Here is a 20,740-nt window from a genome sequence, read left to right on the forward strand (position 1 = left end):
ACTATTGTGTCCGCCATATTTAAAATAAGCTAATACATACATGTGTACAACACTGACTAGACTCAAATTATCAAACGGATTCAAATTCAAACAGTCGGTAAGACGCTTCTTCGTATGCAATCACATATGATTTAGCATCAAACTATATACTGGACTTGTGCATTTAATCGTCTAACTATTTGAAGAAAAAAAAAAGGTTTATTCGATCTAATTGGAAATGAAAGGATTGATCATTTTTGTCCTTTGGGGAGGGTGCAGAGCCAGAGAAGTTAAATCCCCAAATAAAGAAAGTATTCATCTGGAATAGGGTAATTGTCATTGTTGTGAAATGTGCACCAGCTTTTTTGTCTTCTTTAATTTCTGAGCGGTTATGGGCTCCGTGCGCCACCGAAAGAGGGCGCCCTGTTACCTAGCAACGACGTCCCATGGGCGGGACATTTCGCTGGTTGACGTGTACCGTTCCTTGTGTGAGACGCACGTGCACCAGGGGATTTGTACTATGTACACGCAAATGAAGGCTCAGTTTTGAAGAGCGCCCCCCCCCCCCCCCCCCCCCCCCCCATTTGGAAGATAAATACCAGCGCCCCCGCCCCCGCCACCCCCGGCTCCCACCTTTTTTGATTTTACGGAGTTCAAGTGTCCGGAGAAAAAAAAATGTCTACATTTCTGCGCGGATGTGCGGTTGCCCCCCCCCCCCCACATCAAATGCTGGATAAGCTGCTGGGTTATAGGGAGGACAAAAGGGGGTGACCCTAGTTCTCCTTCCCCGGAACACATCGTGAGAGGAGTTGGTCAAGCCCATCTATCGAGATATTTAAAGGCTGCATGAAATGAATTTTCTCTGAGGAACACATTTTATGCAACTTCCTACTCCTCTTATGTATGAAAACTAATCGACATCCTTTTTTGGTTAGATTTACTGAAAAGAGCACTTCATTCAATTATTAAGAAAATTCCCATGTTTTTCCGGACAACTGAGGGCGCTGTTGCTGTGATGTCATTTCAGGAAGACACTGTTCAATTTATGGATTTTCTGTTCAAATTGTGAACCCAAAAATTTGCTCATTGGAAACATTTGTCAGAAAAGTTTGCTCAATGGCTGACTGCCATGTCCTGACACAACAACGAATCACCAGAGAAAAAAAAATTCACGACAGCAAAATATCCAAAATGCTGGCAACTGAAATAGCTGAAATAGCTGTAACATTGAGGTTACTGCCTGACATGACAAACCAAAAAAGGCTCCAAAATACCATTGAAAATGGCAAAACGAAAATTGAAAAATCAGGTTATATGGAACACAAAGGTGCATTTTCCAATGATTACATTGAAAAATGCATTGGATGGCCCCTTTAAACCTACACCATTTTACTCATGAACACTCTATTTCCGAATACATCTTCGCATTATAAGCTACATTTGGCTTAGTATACAGTCCACAAAACCCTGTGGTCAAGTGAAGCTTACTGTAGTTTTGCATTTGAATAAGTCCAATTCAGTAGTACAAGGGAAAAAATCCATTAAAATGCAAGGAGAAACGGGATGACCGCGTTGAAAAGAACGGCAAATATCCAGTAACTTTTGGTATTCTCCAGAGTCAGTGAGCGTGTCGGGGTTTTATTCCAACACGGTTCATTGCGCTGCCAGTGGCCTCGATAACTGCCCTGTTATACAAGGGTCGTACTGCAGTTGGCTTTACGGGAGCCATGTCAGTCTGACCTCACGGAGGCGCCAGTGGTACATGTATTTATGCAGAACTAAAATTGTTTCTTTTTCCCCCATCAAGTTTAACCTCATCGCGCCTTCACAATGGCATGCTTGGGTTTAACCATCTTTTGTTTAGTCATCTCAGTTATTAACGCGGAACACTTTACCGAAGATGAGAAAAAAGTGATGGTTTCGACTCATAATTTGATACGATCCTTTGCAGAAAATCCCCCAGCTGCCAACATGTTGGAAGTGGTGAGTATATAGGTGTACCATCGCTCTAGCAGCCGTGTAGTTGCGAAGGGCGATTTCTAAAGGTTAAATAACACTTTATTTTGAATGAAACTACATGCACACATAGGCCTACATGGGCGAAATCTTTGAAAAGGAATTTCTCCTGTTTGGAAGACCGTATCTTCATGCAACTTTCAGGGTTTATTTCCCTCATAATGATCCAAGTATGTGCTGAAAATCGTTGTGATATGTTCATTACTTTTCGTTGAAACTGGGGAAAAAATAGGCCTGGCTACGTGCATTTTTGAAAGTTGTAACACTGGCGTTTGCAATATCTGTCAATCTTTTCAAGCCTCACAAATATTAAAAAGGTACCTATCCATTATGGTGTGCAGTACCAAGGGAGCTGGGGGGTTTTACCCCCACCCCCTGGATCCGTACCAGTACAAAGAAAGGCGGGACTTCTTTTCTATCGAGGGCTTCTTTGGACTTCTTTCCAAACCAATGCCACACTGCAGACTATACAGCCGCGCACGTCATACACGTGTGAACGCGACATTAATCACGGTTAATTCAACCTCGTCCCCAGTGCTTACTTTATTTCCAACCTCGTTTTGAATAGTAAGCCCTGGATAGGAAACTGTCTATCTGTATCCTGATTCGATACCGCAATTGGCTAGTAATGGATTCATATTGTGTACTTTGCGTTGTTATTTACAACGTGCAGTACGTGTTTTCACGATCATTGTATTTTATATATTACCGTTCCACGCCTTCTCAAAAATACTTGTTTCCTTTCCAATTTGCTCATATTAATATGAAATGTGATACTGCATATTGGCGGAATACGATTGTAACATTTCAACTTCGAAAACAATCGTGTTTTCGTAACTCACGGCGCGGGAATTGATTGTTTTTACCCCAGACACCGCATACAAAAACAAACGTTAATGAAACGCACAGGCAGGCACCAGACTATTCCTCATTTGCATACGTGTTCAAAAATCTTGCACCTTTTTTATATCAAATCCTTTGCGGTCAAAAGGACCCCATGTAAACCGGCCAAAGCGCACAGCCAGATGACCTTGGACACAGAGAGATAATTCGCTCGTACCCCCCGCCCTGCAAACAGGATGCTGGGATACTCTGATGAATTCACGCTCTGATTGGTTGGATTATGCGTGACCAGTGACCTGCGCGTCATCAAGGTCATGACTCTGCAAGGTTTGAAACGGCCGTTAAGACTGATTCATTACTCTTTTTCCAGTTTAGAGATGTTTTTCTCGTTGAAAAGCGTAATAATGTAAGAAATTCTGTAAAACGTATCTGTGTTGTAAATTTACAATTCCCGTCACTCGCTCAGGCTCCGTTTCGAATCACGAACGGTCGGATTGCATTATGCGACGCTCAAAATGTTGTCCACATGGTCCGCAATGAAACAGAATCACATCCGGTATGGAATGTGCGCAATTATATGGGAAGTTTTCGGATAGCATTTGCACACATTGTCTAACTGCGGTCTTGAACAGCTGCAGCCAGATGCTTTATACATAGGTCATAGGCCACTTCCTTCACAAGATTCTGTGAAGCTCATCAGAGTATCCCAGCGTCCTGTTTGCAGGGCGGGGGGTACGAGCGAAAGAGAGATCCCGGGCTGTGTGTGTGGTGTATATACACTAGCGCTGCCTAGCACGTGTACTATAAACTACGGTGGCCCTGGAACGACATTTTAATATTGACCTTTTTAATATGAACCTTGTAACTTCTTAATATTGACGTTGTAAGTTCGCAATATGCACGTTGCACGTAGCTTAATATCGCATTGTGGAAGTTGTTCCTTCTTAATGTGAATGTTCCAACTTGTTAATGATCACGTTCGATCTTGTCAATGTACACCATTGATCATGCTTGATGTCAACGTTGCACCTTGCTTCTTCGCAATATGAACCATGTACCTTCGCATTGTGAACGTTTGACCTTGCATCTTGTTAATATCATTGTTGAATCGTAGGGGCGCTGTAAGTTGCCGTGCATCTTGGAGTTGCAGCACTGCTGACTTGAACTGACACAATGGAAACCGCATGCAAGCGTGAAGTGTACACGCTTGCAGACATTCAGATGTCCACATGAGCCAAGTTATCGCAACTGTAAAGTTCGCTCAGAATCGTATACAAAATAGTGGTTAACTATATAATTATTTCAACCACACAGAGAAAAAAAACAGTGTTCATCAAGAACCATTGAGTTTTTAATTTTACATGTAAACTTAACTGATCGAGACCTATATCGTAGTCTTTGCCCGAGGCTGGATGCTGTATTTTATTCCCCAATACAAGGTAATGCATGCACGCGGAGTATATGCCTGAAATCTCCTGGGTAGCGCTGCCAAAGTTCTTAAGACAACACAACTGTTGACAGCGTCCTCTGCCGCACGCCATGGCAGCTTCACCGGGCTTGTCAGTGACTGGCTGGGTTCCGTAATAAACTCCAAATCTAGAGGCCAAGACTACACCTACCGAAGACTATCTCAACTGGAGCTGTCCGTTGCAGACTCGTCTTTGTCGTCAGTGCGTGATCAAGTGAATTATCACAGATATATATACTCGGCCAGCAACACTCGCTGGTAAATAAGCTAGACCAAACGACTTGTAACGTGACGACACTAAAGGGAATATATAGATGTATGCGAACGGTGTCAATTATAAGCCTGCATTGATCGTAGGTATTCACTCGGAAATATTCCCGGAAATGGTTTGTCGTTTCGCTTTCGATGTTTAGACGGGAGCCGGGGGGGGGGGGTCAGCCTAGCTGGAAAGTTAACCAATTTTCATGTATGCAGCAATGATCAATCCCGGGACATACCGTTATTTCGTTTTACCGTTTTGGAATTTCCTCAAAAACAAAAACAGTAAACGCACCGTTGACCCTTTTTTCGTTTTACAGTTTTGTAAAACGGTCAAACGGTATTAGGTCACAAAAACAATGACCTTTTTGTTGTTTTTCTTAATTGTTGAAAGCGATAAACGGTTAGTTGCTTCGTTTCAGAGTGTTGTTTTAAAAGAACATGACAGAGAAAAACGGTCAATAGTCCTGTCGACCATTTTTTGATTTAGGTTCGGCAATTAAGCAACGCACCTAGGAATGTTAATGCGTCCTCATGGGATCGAGTCATTGCCTGGGACCCAAATTACCCTCCTCACATTTCGTTCTCACGACATAGTTTTCGAACTGGCTATTGAAGAGCCGCGCCGAACTCCAATTTCCTTCAAATATCTGCAACTTCTTCAAACGTATTACCATCCTGTATCCATTGTAAAAAGTAATGTCCTCCCTTGAAGTTTTCCAGCGCCATTTTTGCTTGCAACTCTTAAGCCCCACCAACTGAATCGCGTGAGAAGGGGGTCAGGGTCACGCCAGGAATCATCACACCACGCATTATGCCGAGGTAACACTTTTTCATGTAAAGCATGGTCCCCCGCCATCCCCCTTGCCCAGCACCAAAAAATGCACCACGGACTGTTCACTATGACACTGAAATAAAAAAAACAGTCTGTATTCAATACTGACCGTTTTGCTGTTTTTCAAAAGTATTTGTGTAAAACTGTAAAACAAAAATCATTGATCGTTATGCTGTAATGAATTTTATTAAACTTATAAAACAGAGAAACTGTATTTATCTTGATACCGTTTGACCGTTTTACAAAACTGTACAACGACAAAACGGTCAATGGTTTGTTTACTGTTTTTGTTTTGAGGAAATGCAAAACGGTAAAACGAAATAACGGTATGTCCCGGGATTATGATCCACATGCATACCAATGTAAGGAAATGGACGTCTGCCGGGCACACTGTGGTGGGTATGGTCAGGAGGGCCATGAGAAAGGGGCCACAAAATTGAGCTAGATCAGCTGGTGAGTTAACCCTATGAAACCTACTGGAAAATGTTGGGCCTAGTCTCAGGTATCATGAATGGCCACTGCCAGACATTTTCAGTGGTGGAAGGTTCCCGCCAGACATGAAAAACCTGAATAGGAGGGGGCGTGGCCATAACCCCCTCCCATTCCTTTTCGCTGATACAGTTGCAACGCCACGATATGGAAAATTGTAAAACCCGTTTTTATAAGTGCTTTAATGCTTGAAGAAAATAAAAAGCTAACTTACGAGTAATTTAAGATCAGACTAATTAACTTAAGAGCGATGCCAATAGCATGGAGGGGCGGGGCCACCCCCCTTTCCAAGCATATTTTCGTTTATATCATCGCAACGCATTCTATTAATCCTGTCCAGTTTTCCTGGCATGTTTGCCGATGCATTTTGGCTATTTTGTACCCATTTCTAAAAAAAAAAAAACACAATGTTCTCATCAAATGTCTATTTCCCAAAACAAATAGGCTATTGACCAGGTTAGCAGTACATGTACATTAGATTACACGTGCTGGAGTCGGAGCTTATAGAAAAGGGTACGGATAGTAAACACTTTAAAACTTACAAGAACAGGTTTTTTTTGCACATTTTCCCCTGTTCAGTTATGCTTTAAAATACATTTGGGCACAAGGTAAAACATTCTTACGTTATAACACTTGTTATTTTACCCTTTTGTGGGCGTGGCCTAAATATGTAAATCAGGGTGTGATTAAGAGCACTCTGACTCAAACGAGGTCAATTTGTAATTTTGCTGACAAATGACAGTGGTACTTGTACCGGTATGTACATGTATATAAAGAAACACGTGCCATGGGGGACACACGGGCATGTAGGGATGGATGGAGAAACATATGAGAGAGATAAAGAGTAAGGAGGGGGAGATACATAGGGTATTATGCTTGGGTGAGAATGGAGGGGAGGGGGTTGGGAAGGAGGGGGCACAGGAGGAAAAAAATACCCAATTTTTAAGTCTCCTATGATCCCACTTCTTGCCACTCTCTTTGTCCCCCAGCCTGATATCTCTCTCAACCCCCACACCATTCCGTTTATCCTCGCCCAAACAAATCTCTTTTGTTCGTTGCCGGTCATTTCTTCTCCGTATTATGTTCACCTGTGGATCTCTCCTCAACTCCAATAATCCCTCTTTTGTGTGCTGTCCCCATACATTATTCTTGTAAATGCCATTTTGAGTTTTAATAATATTGTATTTTTAAACGCTGTGTACTCCACGAATGTAATACACCTGCCACTTTAATACGTCCCTTCTTCCTTTCTGTTCGCTTCGGTTCCGAAATATTTAACTAAATACATGTAGCGTTTTCCTCGTCAGGTCGAATTTCTACTGACTTGTTGGGTACTATTGCCCCTACTTTCTCCCTTTGCTCCCGGGTGCGTTCAAATGCACCTTTCTTGTTCTGTAGTGATGGGGACAAACACTTGTTGCTAGGATGTATTTGTAGGGACAGAAAACTGGAAGGACAGCAGGAAGTCGACATATCTCATTCCTAAAATGTGCATAAAAATTTTAAAAGAAACTTCCCCATAACGTGGTGACGTCCCGCCCAAAGTGTGTATTTACGTGCAATCGTCGAAATTGTCCCTCTTCTGTTATTACTTTTACTTTTAGGAAGACATCCCATTTGTTTTGTATTTGTTGAACCCAATAATGTTCAACGTTCCCTATTGAATGCAGAAACAAACAAGTTTGTCTAGTTGGAATCTGATGTACGGTACCAGCAGGCAGGGACGGCGGAATGCTTTTCAAAGGGGGGGGGGGGGCAACACCAAAAAGGGGCAACTGCTCAGAAAATGGGGCACCTTCAGTCGGTGTGAAAGTGAAAGCTCTTCGGCCTCCGCAATGGCCGATCTGAAACTCTTTTTTTTTTGCAGAAAAATGTGGTCCCCCAATAAGTGGGTCCACAAAATTTCGGCACGTTGGGTTCAGGGCCCGCTTAGGGCCCCGGAATAAAATGGATTCTAGATGCTCTGTGGTGAGATCTGAGGCAATTTCTGAACACTGTAACCAATTTGTTTTTAGGAAAAGATGGTGTACGTAGTGGCTGCCTTTTTGTGACATCACTAAAAATACAATTGGGTTCGTTACTGTATTCTATTATCACTTCAAATACAATTGGGTTCGTTATTGTGGGGGAGGCATGGGCCCATTGCCCCTCATCCTCTTGGATCCGCCCTTGGTCCTTCGGCACACGGCACATTATACGTCCTCCGCCCCTGCCAGTAACCTCTGTGGGTCCCCCCATGAATTTGACTAAAGGTATGTAGAGAGACCAATTTTTTTGTATCGTGAGATGGGCATTGTTGCTTTTGATGGCCAGCTCAGTGACTGCTTTATTTGCTACAGTGCGATTATGCTTATACGTGTGCGTTGGAGGGGCAGTTTTGTTGTTCATATCGATGGGGTACATTTATAACCACGAGAGGGGCACTTTTGATGACCTGGAAAAATCCGAGTGTCTCCCCCCCCCCCCCCCCCCCGGTTCCGTGGCCCCTACTGGCACTGCACCAAAACTATTGAAACGATGGAATTTGCATCGGAGTGATGTAAATCAAATTTGGGGTTTTGCCCTTCATCAACGTTTTCATATACATTATAAACGCTGTACATGTAGGCATACACAGGCCCCAGAGTATAGTATCACAGTTATTTACCACAGAAAATACGTGCCTATTTCAAAACATAAGACCAGTTTATTTTGTTGACTTATATAAAATGATTAAAAATGAAAGTAACAATGCACAATAATCATTATTTAACAATGCTGACTCTGTGTTTTGCCTGCAAAATCATACATTTTCCTCGTTTCATCCAGAATGCAATTATTCACACCCTGATTTAAATATTTAGGCCACGCCCACAGAAGAGTGACAATATCATGTACTTCCATGTATGAATATATTAACCAGTGTCAAAGTGTCTGTCAAAGCATACAAAAACAAGGGAAATGGACAGGGAAAAAACCCGTTTTGTAAGTTTTCATTATCTGTACCCTATGTACTGTACATATTGAACATAACCTACTTCATTTGGCAATGACATTTGATGGAACAGTGTGCTTTATTTTGTTAGAAATGGATACAAAATAGCCACAAGGCATCGGCAAACATGCCAGGAAAATTTGACAGAATTAACAGAATGCGTTGCGATGATATAAGCGAAAATATGCTTGGAGGGTTGGTAGCCCCGCCCCTCCAAGCTATTCGCACCGCTCTTAAGTTAATTAGTCAGATCTTAAATTACTCGTAAGTTACCTTTTTGTATTCTACAAGAGTCAGGGGACTTATAGAAACTGGTTTTACATTTTTCTATATCGATGCGTTGCTACTCTATCGGCGAAAAGGAATGGGAGGGGGTTATGGCCACGCCCCCTCCTATTCAGGTTTTTCATGTCTGGCGGGCACCTTTCACCAATGAAAATGTCTTGCAGTGGCCATTCATGATACCTGAGACTAGGCCCAACATTTTCCAGTAGGTTTCATAGGGTTAACTCACCAGCTGATCTAGCTCAATTTTGTGGCCCCTTTCTCATGGCCCTCCTGACCATACCCACCACAGTGTGCCCGGCAGACGTCCATTTCCTTACATTGGTATGCATGCGGAACATTGCTGCATACATGAAAATTGATCAACTTTCCAGCTAGGTTGACCCACCTGGCTCCCGCCCTCTTCCTCGAAACCTGACTAACTACAGATAAGGATGTGTAGCATAATATGATGTGGTTGAATAACAGGATGGGGTTAGACTAGAATTGGAACATTTTCTGGAAAGAAAGGTAATCTATACGGTGTAGATTACATTTCTTTCCAGAAAATGTTGCATGGATGGCTATACATAGAAAAAGAAAACCGGTCAAGATGTAAACCAAAACATACATTTTGAAATTAAAGATATATTCGTCTCCCCATGGCAAAATATCGGTGTCTATGATTGCTTACTATACACAGGTGACCCAAACAAATGCAACCCTGAAACATTTGTCCCTTTTTTTTTCTCGTGATCTATGAATTTTTAAGTTTTGGATATGAGATAAAAGCTGAGAGTTTTTTCTCTTGTATACTGAAAAAGTCATAAAAACAGTACATTGCGTGGCTGAGAAAATGCGAATTAACCGGGCTTCTTCACCGGGCTTGTCAGTGACTGGCTGGGTTCCGTAATAAACTCCAAATCTAGAGGCCAAGACTACACCTACCGAAGACTATCTCAACTGGAGCTGTCCGTTGCAGACTCGTCTTAGTCGTCAGTGCGTGATCAAGTGAATTATCACAGATATGTATACTCGGCCAGCAACACTCGCTGGTGAATAAGCTAGACCAAACGACTTGTAACGTGACGACACTAAAGGGAATATATAGATGTATGTGAACCGTGTCAATTATAAGCCTGCATTGATCCTAGGTATTCACTCGTAAATATTTTCGGAAATGGTTTGTCGTTTCGCTTTCGATGTTGGCCTCTTCCTCGAAACCTGACTAACTACAGATGAGGATGTGTAACCTAATATGATGTGGTTGAATAACAGGATGGGGTTAGACTAGAATTGGAACATTTTCTGGAAAAAAAGGTAATCTATACGGTGTAGATTACATTTCTTTCCAGAAAATGTTGCATGGATGGCTATACATAGAAAAAGAAAACTGGTCAAGATGTAAACCAAAACATACATTTTTGAAATTAAAGATATATTCGTCTCCCCATGGCAAAATATCGGTGTCTATGATTGCTTACTATATACAGGTGACCCAAACAAATGCAACCCTGAAACATTTGTCCTTTTTTTTTCAAAAACGTGATCTATGAATTTTTAAGTTTTGGATATGAGATAAAAGCTGAGAGTTTTTTCTCTTGTATACTGAAAAAGTCATAAAAACAGTACATTGCGTGGCTGAGAAAATGCAAATTATGTAGTGTGGTTCCCTGACTCCACTAAAGATAAAATGGATCAATTATAGCCATGAGCAACGGCAAATGTTATTGGAGTTTAGATGAACAATTCTTTTGTAAATGAACACACGCGAGCCTAAACCTCAACCAATCACAATGAGGGTTATACTGTTGGAAAGCTGACGAGACGAAGAAAAATTACTCAAGAGATCTAAGCTCCGAAGGTGGCGCTGTTTAACATTGTGATGATGTTAATGGACCAGTTCTTGGCTAAACGCGTGGTTTACACACAAAACAGGGAGATTTTGACTAAAAATGCAGTGTTTAACATCAATTCGCGAGGGAAACTCAGAGTTTTATCCAGTTTTTCTTTCATTTTCTGAAAGAGTAGCTTGTTAGGGTCATACTGTAGTAAGATGTAAGGTATACTCTGTCGAATAATGAAGTGGTGGCGACAGATGTGAGAAAAGGGTCCGTTTTTAATGATTTTTCGCCGTGTTTTCTCGTAGAGGTTGCACGTAAAAACCGGCCTGGTGGGTTAGTTCCCCAAAGGAATTCATATGACGTGAATGCAAATGATCCAATGCCAGGGTGAGAGAGCAGGTAGTGGTGGGCGTACTGCTCGACACCCTGGGGACGAGGTTGCGGTTAGTTGTTATTGGTCAAAATTTCTTGGGGTGGGGCCAAATTGATCGGTTGATTGATAACAGACTTGCATTTAATGCATCTGTCATGCGGCCAAAACAGTGAGAGGACAAACAATTGCAAGTAATAAGATTTACCTATCTTGAACTTTATCTTCACAGCGATGGGACGATGGTTTGGCAGAAAGAGCAAACGACTGGGTGGAAAAGTGCCAGATTAAGAACGACCGCTTCATCAACGACGACCCCGGCCGATGGGGACGGCTTGGCCAAAACAATTGGGCTGGTAGTATCGAACGATTCGAAGCATCCCACGGAGTCCCTGCTTGGGTCTGGGTTCAACATGGGCAAGAGTACTCCTTCAAAACTAAAACATGCAGCGACGGGGTATCCTTCAAAGAGTGTTCAGACTTTACCCAGGTGAGACATATCCATGCACTTTTTCCATTAGATTCGGCAGTCATAATTATCACAAACGCTCGATTTTCTATGTTTGCCTCGGCGTAATCCACGGGCAAGTTCGCCAAGAACTATTGTTGACCATTGGTTAACCATAGTTCGACTAAAGTTTGCCCGAACTCTGTCTAGTCGACGGTGGTTGACTACGCTAGTCGACTATTTGGAACCAACCTACTGGGGCTGGTTGCATCGCTGATAACCAATAGCCGCGCGGATTCATAACGCTAGCAGGGAGCCAGGATCCAGAAGTTTTGCGAGACATTTTGACCAGCGTTTGACTAGAGACGTTCGCACGTTGCTATTAGTGCGCAGGCGTAAGGCACGTCACAAATCAAACACTAGTCGACTAATGGTCCTTGCCCGAACTTGGCCCAAATGGTAAACCATGGAAACTGGTTTCATGTTCTACAGGTTATAATGGCAACTACTGAAGCAATTGGATGCGCTAAGAAGAAATGTTCAGACGATGAATCCAAGGAATTGTACGTGACATGCTTCTACGGGCCAGGGTGAGTACACTGGGTGGTCTTGAGGGTGTCAGTCAATTTAGTTAGGTATTCAAGATTCGATAATGTCTGCAATTAGATGCTTAAGAAAATACAAATTGGGGTTGCAATGGTACTTCCCGCGAATCGCACCCTACGGACATATATCAGCATTTGTTAGTCCCTGATTAGGTGGATTGTTTCCTGGATGTTTCGAGGATGTTAATGGGTGTATATTTCCTGTCAGTACACAGTGTGTATGGGGTCATTCCGTGTCAGTTCAACGGGCCATGGCACCATATGTCACAGATTTTGTTCAAACTTGGTGGAAAGGTTCTGTTAGTTGTTCTATAGATGATATCGAAAGCAAAAATTCATATTGCTTTCCATTGAGGTGTTACGGTAGCACAAAGTTCAATGAACTTTGCCAAAAAAGGGGAAACTGACTGACCCATAGAATAAATCGCTGACTTTAAGGACCGATATCTTGAGATTGAAATAGATTTGGAAGCTGAATTTGGATGCATGGGTACAACTACTGTAGTAGAGCAGGAATATAGGAAAATAATACCCATCATGCCTCACACCTTAATTTTACGGGGGTCAAAAATGATCCGTCATGATGCGTCACATGCATTTTTTTTCAAATTTTGAAGGCCCCTAATCTTGGAACTTTGCATTAACTTTTTTATTTCCATTTTAGTGTAATCTCTGACTACTAATATTGACATTTATGTGAAAGAAAGAGCAATTGTAGATGTCTTCCCTGATCTGGGTGACCCCCAATATGGCCCCAGCCAGAAATCCGCCTTAAAATGTGCCCAAAACAAGGGGAGAAATCACCATGTGGCTCAGGTGATATAATTTTCTAGGCTTTTTATTAAGAAAGAGTTTATCTTCAAGATGTATATTATCGAAAAAAATTCATGTGTATCTGACATTTTCATGAAAAATCAAAGCTGCAAAAACGCCCCCAAATTGGGCGACAATGTGTGTTAGACACACATTGTGCATGTGCAGACAATTTTGACTGACCCCAATTCATCTCAGAAGCATAAATGGAACTCTTTTTTGGGGGGCTTATGTGTATCTCAGTATGTCTCTCTACCTAATGTTGGTCCAAAAACTACATAAACATCCACACATTATGTGCAAATTGTAGTGGGAGGGAGGGAGCCTTTTTACACTCCCTTGTGTTACAAATACGTTATTTGTCAGCTGTTGAAGCCTTCAAGTTTTGCCCTTAAAATCCCAAGTATTTTAATTTGAAAAGTGGATCAATTAATCCCCAGACAGTACAACTACTGGTTTAAAAAAAATGCGGTTTGGCAATTATTCAGTTTAGACAACCTACGTGCTTGCGTTCTGTACAACCAGATTGTTACATTAAATTAAAAGATAACGCCACATACAAAATAGGTGTCAAAAAATCTTCCCTTGATGAATAAATGGCTCTTTGCTATAACAAACTCTGTAGAAAATACCTGAGACAGTTTACCCATTCCTATTGGTCAAGAGCCCGTCACGCGGCCGGTCTTAAACGGTTGATAAAGACCAGCTGGCTGGTCTTAAAAACTTTTGGAGTGTCACATGAATTTGGACTTCTGTGAAATCCGGTGCCTTTAACCGTTTTATTGGTTGAACGGTCACAATCCTCACATAGGAATATGCAATACTACCAGTGAGTCAGTATGTCATAGTCCGAAATTCACACTACATCGGCACACCTGCGCTCTGCACCACATCGTGCAGTGAGCAGCACGACGCGCATGTCAATCTTCGTAGATAGATAGATAGATAAACTTTATTAAAATCCAAAACAGGAAATTACATGTTGTCGTCTCTCATTAAAAATATAAAAAATTCAACATACGCTACAATATTCAGGAAATAAATACACAATCACATCAAAACATTACAATTGCACACAGTATAAAGCACTAAAAACTTTAGAGCGTAAAAAAGCACATGTGAAATTAATGCAAAACCCATTCCCAAAATAGAACCAGAATAAAGGACTAAGTATAAAAATTATGTCAAAAACTGTGAAAACCCGTTGCTTCTCAGATACCAGAATAAATTAATCCTTTGGATAAAAATCATCTTGTAAAATCATCATTATGACATTTAATGGCCCTGCCTGTGAAAAATGAAGAATATCGGTTTGTGTGTGCAACCACTGGTCTCAGTCTTCCGCTGCGTGGAATGATGTTATCCTTAAATCGGTTGTGGAGCGGATGACCAGCATCTCCCCACACCAGTTGTAGCTTGTCACGCAGCTGTTGGTCGTAGACCGTGTCCACTGATGGCAAACACTCACCGAGTATCCTACTAGCTCGTTTGATGGTATCGTCAATTAATTTGTTCACTTTCTTATCGGTATTTCCAGCCCAACATAACAAACAATAGGTCCATACACTACAAATAACCGAGTTATAGAATATTGTCTTGATTTCCTTCCTGACATCAAATGTGTTCAGTTTCCTCAAACAGTACATTCTTGAGTTCAATCTTTTACCTACATGACTCACATGGTTGCTCCAGTCTAACCTATCATCAAAAACAACTCCAAGATATTTATACTCGGCAACACGTTCTATTTCATGTCCATCAATTATAACTGGATCCGGCACCAGCTTATAAGCTTTGCGGAAGTCAACCAACATTTCTTTCGTCTTTATGAGATTCAGTGCGAGGAAGTTACGTTTACAGTATTCGACAAACCGACTAATTTGCTCCATGTAAATGGACTCTTTGTTCTTTTGAATCAGACCAATAAGGGCAGTGTCATCTGCATATTTTACCAGTGGACAACTCACATCAGTAGAGCGGATATCGGCTGTGTACACAGTAAACAGAAACGGTGCTAAAACAGTGCCTTGCGGAGCTCCAGTACTAGAAACTATAACATCAGAATGGGTGGAATTATTAAGACGCACAAATTGTGAACGGCAAGTCAGATAATTTAAAATGAATCTCACAGCAGTATGGGGCACAACTGACATGTCAAGTAGTTTCTGTGCAAGAATGTGGGGCTGCATGGTATTGAAAGCCGAAGAAAAATCGAAAAACATAATACGAGCAGAGTTTCCAAACCTAGTGCGTTCTAAATGAGAATAAAGTTTATCTAAACAAAACAAAATTGAATCCTCAGTACAACGCCCCTTGGTATAAGCAAATTGCAATGGATCGACAAAATCAGCAATCAATGGTTTCAAATAATTCAAAACAAAACGCTCACATATCTTCATTGCCACGGAGGTTAACGCAATTGGTCTAAGGTCATTATTGCACGTGACCACTGACTTTTTAGGAACTGGAATAATACATGACCGTTTCCAAATGTTCGGAATTGATTGGGTGGTGAAACAAAGATTTAAAATGTAAGTAAAAATGTATGACAATTGATCAGCACACTTTTTGAGGAGGCGAGGAGAAAGTCTGTCTGGACCAGCAGACTTAGACTGTTTCAGCCCTAGAAATTGCCGATTGCCGAAAAGGAGCTGTTTACGACTCATGAGAGGGACATACGATAACATAGCTAGAGGGGTGTTTTGAAAAACATGGAAGTAAAATTGTTGAACAAAATTGTTAAATATTAACAATTTGTTTGACTTTGGACTGAAAATTGTTTAATATTGTCATCACTGTTATGTTTATCACACAAAAGCGATGTCAAATCACAGTTTCAAACTTTGATGAAAAAAAGGGAAAATTGTAAGAGACACCATATGAGATATGAGTACACAACACAAGAGGTGTATTAAAGCCCCCCCCCCCATTACAATTTGAACATAATGTGTGGATGTTCATGTAGTTTTTGGACCAACATTAGGTAGAGAGGCATACTGGCCAAAAAAAGTTCTATTTATGCTTCTGAGATGAATTGGGGTCAGTCAAAATTGCCTGCACATGCACAATGTGCGTTTAATACACTTTTTGCAGCTTTGATTTTTCATGAAAATGTCAGATACACATGATTTTTTTTTTGATAATATTAATCTTGAAGATAAACTCTTTCTTAATAAAAAGTCTAGAAAACTATATCACCTGAGCCACATGGTGATTTCTCCCCTTGTTTTGGGCACATTTTAAGGCGGATTTCTGGCTGGGGCCACATTGGGGGTCACCCAGATCAATGAAGACGTCTACAATTGCTCTTTCTTTCACATAATTGTCAATATTAGTAGTCAGAGATTACATTAAAATTGAAATAAAAAAAGTTAATGCAATGTTTCAAGATTAGGGGCCTTCAAATTTGAAAAAATGCATGTGACGCATCATGACGGATCATTTTTGACCCCCCGTAAAATTAAGGTGTGATGCATGATGGGTATTATTTCCCTATATTCCTGCTCTACTACAGTAGTTGTACCCATGCATCCAAATTCAGCTTCCAAATCAATTTCAATCTCAAGATATCGGTCCTTAAAATCAGCGATTTATTCTGTGGGCAAGTCAGTTTCCCCTTTTTTGGCAAAGTTCATTGAACTTTGTGCTACCGTAACACCTCAACGGAAAGCAATATGAATTGTTGCTTTCGATATCATCTATAGAACAACTAACAGAACCTTTCCACCAAGTTTGAACAAAATCTGTGACAAATGGTGCCATGGCCCGTTAAATTGACACGGAATGATTTTTTTTTTAAAAAGATACATTTTAGAGAAAACAAATAAAAATACTGGCTCCTATTTGGTTCAATAATAACTTATACACGCTTAAAGAATTAATTGTTCTCAACACAATGCTGTTTCCCTATCTCGTTCGAAAGGAGATTAATTTTAACATGCCAGCAATTTCTCTGTTGGCCAACTTACCTTTTGTTCTTTGCTAATCAATATTGCTTGGAACAACCTAAACTTGCGCTCCAATGATTAATATTGATTAGCAAAGAACAATAAGTTAGTTGGCCAACGGAGACATTGCTGGCATGTTAATCTCCTTTTGGGCCCACATTGACATATCATCCCTTTTAATTCGCTCTTTGCATGCTCCGCCATAAGCATGCAGAGCCTCGATCTGGCAACTTTACAGAATAAAAATAGCCGGTTCAGTGATTCCCGTGTATACACGGGAATCAATGAACCCCCGACACGGGAATCACTAAACCGGCTATATTTATTGTGTAAAGTTACCAGATCCAGGCTCTGCATGCGAATTAAATGTCTATATCTCTGGATGTAGGCGTCCAAAGATGTAGAGAAATCAGCATTGTGTTGTGACATAATCATTTCTTAAGCGTATATAAGTAATTATTAAACAAAATAGGAGCTAGTATTTTAAATATTTTTTTCTCTAAATGTATCGTGTGTTTTTTATACACACTGTATATGTCCTTTCAAAATTCTATGCACGTGAGAATGTGTTTGATTTGTTACTAGAAAGATTGCATAAACAATGAAAACAGCTCGGTATTTCGTAGTGCAGACATTTTCATGTGAATAATTTCAAACGCGCAAAATCACTGTAAGAATAATGGGAGGAAGAATCTGACCATGTGTTACGATCAGTCTATTAGAATGCACCCAAATGGGCTACACAAAACAAGATTTAAACGAAATGATGTTAATTGCATTTAAGAGTATGATATAAACATTCACACAACCATCCTTTAAAAACTGGGCGTTTTTGTGTGTTATTCCTGTGAGAACCATGCGAGAACGAATTTCGGGGGTCAAAGTGTTGACTCTCGAAAATCGAGCTGTTGAGTTCTAGTTGTGAATCCTGTCGTACAGTACATCGTATTCTGCGGATGTGCGAGAAACTACATTTGTGTATTGGTGCTGTGTGTATTATGCGACAGACATACACACAACGAGTACCGTACATTGCAAGGACACGGCTGGAAATACGTTTGCGTATGCCAAAAAAATGTCCTTTTATTGACCATGGAATGGTGTTTTTTTTCGTTTTGTGTTTTCAGTGGAAGCTTGCTTTTCAAGAATCCGTATGTGGAAGGCGAGCCGTGTAGCAAATGCCCCAAGGAGTACACTTGTAATGCCAATCTGTGTGGTAAGTATATCGTGGAAGCAAACGTCTGTAGATCCCACACCGTATTCAACGATTAGGAATGTAACTGGAGCAAAAATATTTATTTAAAAAAATAAATAAATTTGGCTGCGTGAAACCAAACAATCTCTTCCAATTTGGAGTTGAAAATGCGATTGTTTCCAATATCTTTCGGGTTTTCGAAATAATGCGAAAGATATAATTGACTTATAAACAATTTGTATAAATTTGCTTTCCTGCCCAACGACTATCAAATAGACGCTTACACACAAGTGTCTATGATATGCGTGCATATTATGCAAAACAGCACCGCATCTTGACCTCCAGATTCTGACCATTCAGCGGGCACCTTCTATCGTGTTGACCAATCAATATCTTCGGCCGAGTTTCCGTCTTAAATGACGTAAGAACTTCTATAAAGGCGGCTCCGATTGGCTGGCGTGCGGGGTCGTTTTAAATTACATGCACGCATACTAGAGTGTAGCTCTGTACACGCGAACGCCTGATCCTCAAACTACAACATTAGTTGTATCTACGTCTGCTAAACAAACTAACTGATTCTATTTTCATTTTGGTTTCAATGAAATAGTAGCACCACCGGCTCCCTCTGAGCGAGAATTGCTGGAGGACCTCCTGGGTTATCTAAGAGGATAGATCAGACGCAGTTGTGCTGCTGTTAGACCAAAAGCAAGATGACTAGACACGAACTACACGCTACAAACATCACACCTAGAAATGATCAGGCTGGAGCCGGGGATCTGTAGATTTTGTTTGTTTTGAGTGAAACAATAAAAATGGTACCCTTAAACGCAACTTTCAAGTTATCAATTACATGTACAATGTTTTACCCTGTTGTAAATCACAATTTGTATTTGCATCAAACATATCTACCGCTTTTTGTAACTAATCACACACACTTATTTCTTAAAGCATAGATTCCCTATACGCTTTCAAAACAGGCATACAATATTGCACAGGACAAAAAAAGTTATATTGTTTTTTTTTTTTTTATATTTTCCGATATCTTTATGGAAAACAACCTTAACGTATTTTCATTTCCACGTTAGCATAATTATGTTACGTAAAATTATTACATACTTTGTTGAATAGAATAGATAATTTGAAAAGTTTGTAAGAATCTTTTAATTGTATTTTTTTTTTCATTTAGACTCATTTTGTACGAATCCAGCTTCTTTTGCTAGCAAAATTGATAAAAAAAACATGTACATGAATTTAGTATGGAGCTACGTTTTCCGTTTTTGTAGGGAAGATGGCATCTTGATCTCCATGTCAAAAAAAAAACATTCCCATTCCAACACGTACAAAAAAAGTGAAGCTTAGCCCTGGTTCCCGTCCCTCTATTGGAATAACGGTGGGAAGGGAACCAGTTTCAACCACTCCCATTGTTCGAATTAATTAAAATAAGGACTTCTAAAAGTGTGTATAACTTGTTTTGGAACTTGAGTGATTTCCCTGGAAGTCAGTTTTTGGCCATATTTTGTAATGAAAAGGTAACGCTAAACCTAATCCCTGAAATTTCAAAAACTTCAAACCAAGCAATCGCTCGTGTAGAAAACATTGATTGTTGTTTTTACCAGGGTTAGTTAAGACAGACTTGGAATGTAGGCCACTTCTGACCAACTGAGAGCGCTGCCAAGACGTAAGTAAAGAAAACCTGCCATCTCATGACTTTTGGGAGAAATTCCATCCGAAGATGATCACCCCTATTTTGAAAAAACAGTGCCTACACTCCATTGCAAAATAGACCGCTTTTAGGGCCCCAATTTCATCCAAATTTCACAGAAATACCTGCTCACATGTGCGCGGCTTCCACCCTGATTTTTTACAAACCCTCAAGATCATGGCCCACAATATAATATGCTCAACTCTGAAGAATTTGAGGGCATGCAAATCGTGATTTGGCCGGGACGGGAAATTTTGGACCGATTTACTGGCCTGCCTGCACCCAAGCCACCCCAGCTGACACGAAAAAGTATACAACGCCTGAATAAATCCCCGTCATCCGATTGGTGGGTCGTCGATCTCATGTCATTTAAACGACATAAGCATATGGGCTGTAGGCTATCAGGTTTTGGACTTTACTTCCCTAAAACATGAGGAAAAAATGATAAAAGAAAAAAAGACATGAATTTGAACCTAATGAAATTTGGACTTTAGTTCCCTTTAAAAAAAAATCCTCAAAAAGCTGCAAATTGTGAAAAAAAAAAATGATAAATACGGTTTCGAACGTATAAGAAAAGTATCGTAGAGGGCGCTCGTATAAGAAAAGTCTCGTAGAGGGCGCTCAACAACCATCCATGCAATGAAGTTTGGGGGGAAAATCATTCGCAGCTGGGCACCGCACCGGAAAACA

General features: G+C 40.7%; 1 protein-coding gene across 1 annotated transcript; it reads left to right on the forward strand.

Moving 5' to 3' along the window:
- Nucleotides 1–1,661: 1,661 nt before the first annotated feature.
- LOC119738474 (GLIPR1-like protein 1) lies at nt 1,662–19,806 on the forward strand. The gene is made up of 5 exons (XM_038213379.1): nt 1,662–1,962; nt 11,573–11,830; nt 12,281–12,378; nt 18,281–18,369; nt 18,956–19,806. The coding sequence occupies exons 1-5, from the start codon at nt 1,810–1,812 to the stop codon at nt 19,018–19,020; spliced, it is 663 nt and encodes a 220-aa protein (XP_038069307.1). The 5' UTR covers nt 1,662–1,809; the 3' UTR covers nt 19,021–19,806.
- The last annotated feature ends 934 nt before the right edge of the window (nt 19,807–20,740 follow it).

The sequence above is a fragment of the Patiria miniata genome, unplaced genomic scaffold, assembly GCF_015706575.1.
Source record: "Patiria miniata isolate m_02_andy unplaced genomic scaffold, ASM1570657v1 HiC_scaffold_3, whole genome shotgun sequence".
NCBI classification, from domain to species: Eukaryota; Metazoa; Echinodermata; class Asteroidea; order Valvatida; family Asterinidae; genus Patiria; species Patiria miniata.